This window comes from Capsaspora owczarzaki (genome assembly GCF_000151315.2).
Source record: "Capsaspora owczarzaki ATCC 30864 unplaced genomic scaffold supercont2.16, whole genome shotgun sequence".
Classification (NCBI taxonomy): Eukaryota; class Filasterea; order Ministeriida; family Capsasporidae; genus Capsaspora; species Capsaspora owczarzaki.
The window spans coordinates 789034-798668 of NW_011887307.1; the positions used below are offsets into that span (position 1 = coordinate 789034).

The following is a 9635-nucleotide window of genomic DNA, read 5'->3' on the forward strand; positions in this document are numbered from 1 at the left end:
AAACACGGGGCTTCAAAAGCCCTGACACACTATTAAACAAACACCACAAACCTTGACAATAATGTTGGCAAAAGGACGGGAACTTTAGGCGAGCGAAAAACATCGACAACGCCCGATTGTTTACGCTGCACGTTGGGGACTCGGGCCAACGCCATGTTCACTAAACCCTACCGCTCACGCTCGTTAGAATGAAAGAAGATGATATTTGCAAGTCAAAATTTACAAGATTGGACTTGCGCAGGCAGAACAGGCCGTGCCATTTCAACGGCAATCAACTGGTTTGAAAAACAAGAGACAAAGGTACTAGAATGTATTCAAAACAACCACGACTAGACAAAAGTCCAGCAAAATACGAAAAACGGGGGTTAAACCCCCACGCCCACTCATCAGGCATAGTAATTGGGCGAAATCAGCAAATCAGTAATCACCGACAGCTGATCTTCAGTAAATTGAAGCTTGAAATTGTGCCAATTGTCTTGATGAGTGCGCCAAAATTCAGACAATGTCTTTTTGACGGTTGCCTGTGATGGTGAGGGGGAGAACATGCCAGACCAAAGCAGCATGTCAGCATTCCGCTCCAAGCGATTCACCATCGAGACGAGTGCTACAAGAAAACAAACCTGAATGGCTCCTCTGTCGGACAGGTGCGAACCAATCTCCACAAGCAGCTCGGGCATCCAAGACGGCAGAGTGTACGGCTGGGCTTGAACAAAGGCACACAAACCAATTACGCCAGCATGCCGTTGAAGGACTTGCTCTCGCTGTTTGCTGTTCAGCTGACTCGATGCCAGCGTTCGGCTTGGCAGTTGGGTCCTCGACCATGGCAAAAAGGTAGTTTCCTGCAAAGGCCGAACACAGGGGCACAAAGCGAAGCAAACCCGAAAGAGAGGCAAGTAGAACACACAGAAAGCGAAGGCAGACAGGACCCAACAATGAGCAAAAAGTCCAGATGGCAACAAAAATCACACCACAACCAGAAGGCAATCATAAGACAAAAGCAGAAGAAAAAGAGGAGGAAGAAAAAGCAAAAAAAGGGGGGGGGGCAACTCACAATGAGCCCCATGGAGGTGATTCTGGAATCGCATCGGGTGAGAACCCCCAGCGTTTCACCAGCAAGTTGTCGGACCTGCAGACATTGCAAAAAAAACGACGGTGGCAAGTGAGTACAGCGATGATGCAGCCCACTCTCGTTGCGCGAAAACACAAACCTCGATTTGTTCATCCTTCATCAGCTGCAGAACAGCTTGCAGAATCATATCGAGCATTTCTCGGGAAATATAGAACTGATTCCGGAAAACGAGTGACTAACATGGAGCAAGACGGAGCGACCGTCCAAACAAAGTGAGCAAACGGCTCAAACAAACACGCAATCCAACCACAATCTCTCTCGCCTCAAAAGAAAACAGAACACACACAATCCGACCACAGTCGCTCTCACCTGAAGCGAAAACAAGAAGGCGATCTTTGCGTGCCAAGTGTAGTGGTGTTGGGATGCTCGATCTAGAGGCGCAATCATGGCCCGCAAGAGCCTTTCGAGGACCACGGGTTGAAAGACGAGGTTGGAAATCTCATTCAAAGCCTGGCGTCCAACAATTCGAACCTCTTCGTCCGTTGAATTGTATGATTGGAACAGCAGCGGCAGAATGCTGTGAATGTGCTCATCGAGCACAAACCGACCCAGGCGGGTCACCGCACGCAAGACAAACTCGAGAGCTGAAGGAGGCAGAGCAGAGAAACACAAAGCACCGTGAGTGCGAAACGAAAAGCGCGGCAACAACAACAACAACAACAGCAACAACAACAGCAGCAGCAACAACAAAAACAGGCCAAACCGGCCAGGAGAAATCCAAATGCATGTCATACCTGTGCGCCCAGCATTCAGGCAAGCCTCGTCCTCAGGAGAAAGCAGACTAGTCTCACTACGGTCTGGCGTCGGGGTGACAGATGGACTGGGGTCACTGCTAGAGCCGGACGAGGGACTGGACTCGGTCGATTCGTGCGCTTGGCGCCGACTGAACGCGTGCCACCGCTCGAGTGCAGTCACAATGGCGGGAAGCGCTTGGCTGGCAGCAGGATGGAAGTGCATCGCTGCGCCGTCTGTCTGCGGCGTTGTTGTGCCCTGAAGAAGGCCCAAAATCAACAGAGCGAGCTGCTGGCGAACAAGCTTGTACGGATACGACAAATTCTCGAGCAGAACGGGCATCATCAAAAGCGACTCGTCGGCAACACGCCAACCCATCTCGCTGGACACCGCGTGGGCAAACAACAGGCGTCGGTACGTCGAATAAAACGAGGATGTATCATTCGAAAACAGAGGCTCGCGTAAGACGAGCTGGACCAAATGGCGGAGCCGATGCACATCGCGATCGTACTGCCGAAAGGGGATGGGAGGAAGAGCAACAAACGGGGAGCGAAAGAGCACAGAGCAAAGGAAAAAAAAATAAGAAGACAAGCAAAAGGATGAAGACATGAGATCGTATCGAAACAGTCCAGAAACAAAAACCACAAGTGACCAGCACTCGGCAGTGAGGCAAAGCACTCGCTGAGCATCATCGAACAAACCCCCCCCCCTACTTACCACTGCAAAGAGTAGACAATTGTTCCAATCATCAATCGTGTAGTTGCCAGCCTTGTCGAAAGCAGTCCGCAGCAAGGGCACAATAAACAGCCACAACTGCTCTTGGCAGTCAAAGGTCCAATGCTTGCTGCCTCGAACGGCGCCAGCAATGATTTCAGCCGCCGTACGTTGCAGACCAGGCTCGTCGCTCTTGACCTGGCGCATCAAATGGGCCTTGAACGGCTCGAGGGCGGCCGGTCCAAGCTGCCGAAAAATGCGCTTGTACAGCTTGGCAGTTGACGTGCTGAAGCGGGCGCCGCTGGACTGCGCGTCGTTGTTGGCAGGAGCATGGTCCATTTCTTGGAAGAGGATGAACTGCTTGACAAACGCATGCGCCGTCACTGGGTCGGCAAATGCAGCCCACAGAGGGGCTTCTGCAGGCTGAATGGACGCTGGGTCGCGAATACCGAGACCGGGCAAATCCTTGGTGTAGCGATACGCCACAAACGACCGTGGAAAGGCCACCCAACCCAAAAAGTTCTTTTCTGCGAATAGCGTCGCTTCCCATTCTTCGCGCGTGCGTGGGAAAGGGTTGTGCACCTGGATTCGACGGTCTTGGTTGTCCAGGCGTTCTCCTGGGGGCGCTGTATGCGACGTGTTGCGCGGGGGGTTGGCCTGCTCAAACACAATATGGTCACGGGCGGGAGGGTGTTGCTGCAGATTGTTGCCCATGGGTTGAGGAGCAAGCAGCAACTCGGCGCCTCCTGTGGGCGTGGTCAATTGCACACTCTTGACGAAAGGTTGGCTGGTGAAGCGTTTCAGACCGCGGAAAATGCTGACGACAATCGACAAGGCACCGACGCGAATCATCGGCACGTGGCTCAACAACGCCCCAGCCTCAGCCGCCACAAGGCGAGGATCCAGCAGTGCATCCGGGCGACTGACCTGGCCGATGGTGGCCAACACCATAGCCTCGTACGGCCAGGTCACAGCCGTTGGCGCGGCCTCGCCAGCGTCCTCCGCGGCTGCGTGGTGCAGGGTGGACAACCGCGGCAAAAGCAACACTAGCTTTTGGGAAAAGTGTTCGAGCTCGGCGCGACGACCGTCATTTCTTGCCGCTTCATCGGCCTGGCCCTGCGCAAGCAGCGCTGCAACATCAAGAGGTGCCGCGATCGCCGAGAAAGCGGCCTGCTGCGCAAGAGTGAGCGCAACGTCGGACACTGTGGTGGCAAGCACCGGGCCGGCGCTCGGGTGGCTCACTGCATTAAAGAGCAATGGGACCATCGCTTGCACAGACTGACGTTCAATCACCCTGCAGCGATAGATGGCGAGAAAGCAGCGTTCCATGAGGCAGAACGAAGAATAGAGGTGGACGAGGCAAAGCGGTTGCATCAGCAAGAATAAAATGCCCTTGATGTGCTCGATGGCCGTGTCGATGGAGATTGACGGGCTGGACAGAGAAGCAGCGGCGGCGGCCGCCAACGAGCTACCAGTATCACGCGATCCAACGGGCGCCGCTGCGACCACGGCTGTTGCTTCCTCAAGCACGCTCAGGAACTTTGGCAGCAATACCATCGAGCTGGTTGGGAATGTCTCCATGACTCGCCGCATGGCATGCTGACTGCGTTTGCGGACAACCAGATACGGATGAATCGCAAGTTGCAGCAGAAAGGCAGCAATTGTCTCCATCCGTTTCGTGAAAAGTCCCGAGTACCGAAGAGCCGCCACCCTTGAGCAATGCATCACGAGGACGCGCCGAAGACTGATGATGGCTGGGATGGGCCTCGCACGCGTTTCATAGGTTGCCTGGAGCCGTAACACGTGATTCGCGGCTTGAATGCGCGCTTGGCGAATCTGGTCTGGTGTAGCGCTACTGGACACGTGTGGGAGGAAGCGCACCGTCAACCGTTCCCACGCTGCAGTCGACTGGCACGACACGTCGTTGCCTTCAAACCGCACCGCTGATAGAGCCTTGTGTGCGCCCTTCACAGAGACGAGAGAATGCTTCAGGTAGTCAGTGCTCCTGCCAAAGTCGGAGATGAAGCGCGAGGAGCACTTGATCAACAATCGTGCCGCTTTGGTGTCATCACTGCCAGCGGAGACAACGTAGGACAGCGAGCTGGCCAAGCAGTCTGCAAGCAAGCTGCGCCAGTCCTGTGATGGACAGTGCTGCGACGCGGTGGCTGTGGTGGTTGCGATGGGTGGTCGTGGGATCCAAGGGTGGCCGTGTTGGTTGGCAAGCTGCTGGTCTTCCTGAGCAGTGCCAAAGTACGGGCCCAGATAGGACCCGGCACCAGCAATGGTATTGTAGAGCACATTCAGATGGGCGAGGGCCTCGTGCTTGGCGAAAAAGGAGGGCAAAGTGGATTCGCGCACGCCAAGGAGCAGCTTGTCCAATCGAGCCATGGTGGGCGCCAGAATGGTTGTCAACAGCTCATCAACGAGCGCGAGCCCTTCCGCGGTAGGAGTGTCCCAGTTCAGCGAGACTTTAGACAACGCCGGAGCATGCCCCCAGTTATCGTACAAGTCTCGGAGTTGTTGAAGATGGGGCCGGGTCGCGCTCGGGTCTTGGAGATCAAACTGCTTGTGCGACCTCGAGTTGGGGAGCGTCAGCGTCCGCAACAATCGCCGGAGTAGCTTGCCAGCGGCCTTGGCCAAACGACGGTCAAACAGGTGAATCTGGGAAAAGCAGACTTGAAGCGTTTGCAGCAACATGGGCTTGTACTCTAACACCTTGGCAGCGCCGCTGTCCACAATTTGTGCGAGAATACGCAGCTGCCAAAGCACTTGATCGTCAACACGTTGAATGTCTCCAACCGTCGCTTGGTTTGCACCATCGGGGGTTGTTGTGACTGGGGAGGAAGAAGGAGGAGTTTCGACCTCCAAGTTGGCAATAATTTGCTCGCACAGCCGCGGCACAAACTGCCGAAGAACCTTTGCAGGAGCGGCAGCGCAGAGACTCTTGCACAAGCGCCCAACCAGCTTCAGCGAGTTCATTCGCAGGTGGGTCATGGTAAAGTCAAACACCCGGAGAATCACATTGTCAAGCCACTCGGGTTCCAGCGAGAGAAAGAGCAGCTCGCACGTGCCAGGCAGCACCCACAATGCCCCTTCGCCAATATCGCCACGCTTGCTGGGCGGTAGCTGGTTTTCGCAAATGTCAAGAACCTTGTCGATCAGCTGCAAAACCCAATCCCCAAAGCTCGCGGAAGCTTCGCAGAGCTGCTCGTCCACGTCGGTGAATGGCAGAGACAGGTAGTTGTCATGACCAAAGGCTCGGCCGTAGGCTTCGTTGCGGGCAAGCAAAGAGTAGTTGCGGATTGGGACGTTGGCAAACAGACACGAAAGAAAATGCAGCGTCGGAGTTGTCTTTTTCCAATCGTTCACGTCAATGCCCGGAAGGATGAGCTGCAGCAGCGCTGGAAGATGCTGAGCACCCCCGGGGTAGAATCGCCGCCAGAACAAGAGACGCGATAGGCCTGCAAGGCAAGCGAGCGCAGCAGAGGTTTGGTGGGTTTCCGTCACAGTTTCCAAGGCCGGGTAGATGCGTTCCAGCGTTTGCGGGAGAATTGCTTGCGGGCAAAGCAGAGCAAGAATTTTGATGGTGGACACAGCATTGGCGATAAACGTCTCGGACTTGGCAAATAGCTGGAGGAGCGCAAGGGGCCGGAGCATCTCGACAAACCGACGGACTGTCTCGGGCGTGATTCGCTCGCTCTCAGGAATGGGGCACCATTGAGCGAGGAGTTTGTGCTCTTCGTCCGAAAAGACGTTTGGTTGAGTGGCGCCTTCCGTGCGGCTGGCGGATTTGTCGATGGATGATGTTGAGGGCCGCTCAAATCCGAAATCACCCACGCCATAGTTGGCTCCATCAGCAGCCCGTGGGTCGCCGTGCTCTTGTTGCGTACGAAGCATCTGCAGTTCGGCAAGGAGCTCCTGGTCCTGGCGCTCTTGGGCATAGCGTGAAGAAAAGGTGTCTGCCAAGCGGTGGAGAAAGACAGACAACCCATCCGACCACGCTCCATTATTGCTGGGATGGTAGTAGGTTTCAATCGACTGCAAAAGCGACTCGAGACGATCGAGAATGGCGCCATCCGGTCGCATGGCCCCGACAATCCAACGCGACGTGTCGACTTGTTCGCCACGCAATTTACCGCCGCGCGCAGACGGCAAGAAGCCGGCGCCGCTGGGAATTTCCAATTGCCGGGCAATGGCCGTAAAGAATCGGTCAGACACCTCCGACCAGTCCAACAGGCCGCACGAGTGCTGGGCAAGCCGAGAAAACAGCTCCAGGAATCGGCAGTCCCACGGCTTCCGGTCTTCCGTCCACCGCCACGTTTGCATGAGGGGAGAAAACCACGGCACAGCTTGCTCTGGCTTGAGAATCGGAATGGGCGTCGACGGAGCGGCCAGCTGAGCCTGAATCATGTGCTTCTCGACCACCTGTCGCGTTGGCAAAAGGAGGGACAGCATCTGGCTGGCTTCGTCAAACGACGAATCGACGGGGACCAGCATGGGGAGGTATTCGTCAAGCAACTCTTGCGCAGCGCTGGGAGCAAAAAAGTCACGACAGGCTTGCATGAGGGTGCACAGGGGAGTCAGATGCTCCTTTGCCTCGAGCTTGAATGGAAACCGAGGGTGGCAATGCAAGTATCTGTAAAACGCGGCGAGCGGGCGCCAGTCCAGCACAATCAGCCCAACGGGCAGCATTGCTGTTGGTTCCAGCAAGCGAGTCAGGAAGGTCATCAAGCCCGCCTGCGATGACAGTTGAATGTTCTTGGTTGTCGTAATCAGCGAGTACGTTGTCTCGATGAGCGCCAAGAGCTGCTCGACGGTGAATCGGAATCCATACAAGTCAATGTAGCTGTAATAATCAGGGAGGGGGGGGGGCAAAACAAAAAGTAGGCAAATAATTTGACAGCATAAGATGGAGGAACTGTGAGTGAGTGAATTGCAATTGGACGACATTTTTCCCGCCACCAAATGTTTTTCAAGTTTCAAGTTTCCGCATCAAACCCAAACAAAACGTTTCATGTTTGCTGTGTTCCTTGATAATTCGACAAGTTTCGATTCTTGCCATTCTGTCGTCGGTTGACTTGTTGCGCACACTTTGCTTCGTTTTCTTGTTTGTTTTGCTCTTTTCTTTGCTGAGCATCGGTTCAACAAAGCCTTCTTCAATGGTTGCGTTGATTTGTTGAAATGGATTTTTTTTTTTTTTGTTTCAAGCTCAGACTCCAGAAACACACCAATTTTTTTTTTTTTTTTTTTTTTTTTTTTTTTTTGTGTTTCCCGAATACGCGCCATTCGCTGCTTCTGCGCCTCGCCTCGGGTTTGAAAGGGGGAAAGGACCCGGGGGAAGGGGGTGTTCGAGATGAGCGACACTTTGTAGAGTGCAACTTACTCGGACATGCGCCTGGTGGCGACCGCGAGCTGGCCGGTTGGCGTCAGATCGCGCGAGAGCACGGCGCGCTGGAAGGCCTCGAGCAGTGACGCGAGGAGGGTGTCGGCCTCGGCCTCGAGCCCGCCGCGGCAGTGCGCTTCAGCACGCGCACGTTCAGCGGGATCCGTCGTCGGGCGCAGGCCAGCCGCGTGATAGTAGGGCAGGAGCTGGTTGTAGCGGATGGGCGCAACCCAAGGCGGTGAATGATCGTCCTGCGTCCCCATCGTCCTCGCTTGGAAGTGGGAGCGAGGGTTTGGCTTGTGAGTGTCCTTGTGTGTATGTGAGTGTGTGATTGGAAATGCCAAGCACGTTGCAACACGAATCGAAATGGGACGCAGCCGCGGAAATGGTGAAAGAAGACTGGCTTGAGACTCGATACGAGATACATTCACCAACCGGTCGAAAAGTTGAAATCACCTTGACTCTGGCTCTCTTCATATTCTTGTTCAACATAAGTTTTATACATAATGTGCAAAAAGTCGGGGCGGTCGGAGCACTGTGAAATTTTGACTTTGCATTGACCTTTGAGTGAACACACTCCCAGTACAGATGCGCGTCAATCCATAACAGACCTACCTTGGTCACAAAACACACATCGAGTCTTGAACTCTCAGTCCAGCAAGTGCCTTTCAGATTTTTCACAATGGTAAGTCAAACGCGGCAAAACAGCGCTTCACCTGTGTTACGACCTTTCCCGGAACTTGACCTAAAATCACTATTGAAGCGTACGAAATGTATGCGGAAGTATCGTTTACTAAGAATATAGTGTAGAATGAGGGGAAGACCGATTAGGGATGAGCCCAGTTCGTAACAAGCCCAGTGTGAGTGATTGCTCATCGTTGAGCCTGATCTCTGCCCCCTTTCCCCGTCCCCTTCTACCCCCGGGGAGAAATTTCAAAACTCGATCATACTCGCACTGTATTTTGGATCATGATGAGCAAGGTTCGGAATTGGAGGAAAATCACTTCTAAAAGGAGAAACAAAAGCTGACCTGTTTCACTTCAGTCTATTTCGTTTTCGCACTCATGGCTGTAAGTGCTGCGAAGGCCTCTCATGGGTCTCTCCCCGCTCCACTCTATCGTGCACTTTGCCACCCGCAAAATACAGTGCCGCAATTCATTGTTGATACTTTTACCGAATCTTTCCATCGAAACTGGGGTTGAATGACATGCATCGATCAGTTCTTGGCGATTCTTGGCAATTCTTGGCAATTCTTGGCAATTCTTGGCAATTCTTGGCGCCTTTTTTTGTTTTGTTTTGGTTGCTTTTTGTTTTCCTTTTCTTTCTGCTTTTCCCACTGCCCCCTGCTGTCCCTCAGTTCCTCGTGAAACGCCCTTGGTGTCATTTAGTCAACCAAGACTAAAGCATCGATTTTGACTTGATGGCGGCAAGGAAAGGAGGTAATGACCACTTGTTTCACTTTTTTTGTTCCCTTGTGATTGGACAGGCCCCGAATCCAGCTCCAGCACCGTTCAGGTAATGAATGTGATTGCCCTAATCGTCACACTGGAGTTGTCTTTGTCTTGACTTGACTGACTTTGCTTTTTATTGCATTTGGACAGTGAACAGCTGCGCGCGTTGGCCGCATGTCTTGGCGTCTCAGTCGATTTGGCGCCAATTTCAGAACTTACCACCCAG

At 53.7% G+C, this 9635-nt stretch overlaps 1 protein-coding gene across 1 annotated transcript; it reads right to left on the bottom strand.

Moving 5' to 3' along the window:
• Positions 1 to 293: 293 nt before the first annotated feature.
• CAOG_07976 (proteasome activator subunit 4) lies at positions 294 to 8349 on the bottom strand. The gene is made up of 8 exons (XM_004343014.2): positions 7959 to 8349; positions 2579 to 7421; positions 1864 to 2371; positions 1439 to 1713; positions 1209 to 1304; positions 1052 to 1126; positions 621 to 839; positions 294 to 521 (listed from the first exon to the last, which is right to left on the bottom strand). Exons 1-8 carry the CDS (start codon positions 8219 to 8221, stop codon positions 387 to 389), a joined length of 6414 nt encoding a protein of 2137 aa, XP_004343064.1. The 5' UTR covers positions 8222 to 8349; the 3' UTR covers positions 294 to 386.
• Between the last annotated feature and the right edge of the window lie 1286 nt (positions 8350 to 9635).

Coding starts and splice junctions, on each gene's coding strand:
- CAOG_07976 (XM_004343014.2), bottom strand. CDS start 8,221: ATGGGGACGCAGGACGATCATTCACCGCCTTGGGTTGCGCCCATCCGC. Junction 7,422..7,958: donor GCCACCAGGCGCATGTCCGA/GTAAGTTGCACT, acceptor TGATTATTACAG/CTACATTGACTTGTATGGAT. Junction 1,305..1,438: donor CCTTCTTGTTTTCGCTTCAG/GTGAGAGCGACT, acceptor GCTCCATGTTAG/TCACTCGTTTTCCGGAATCA.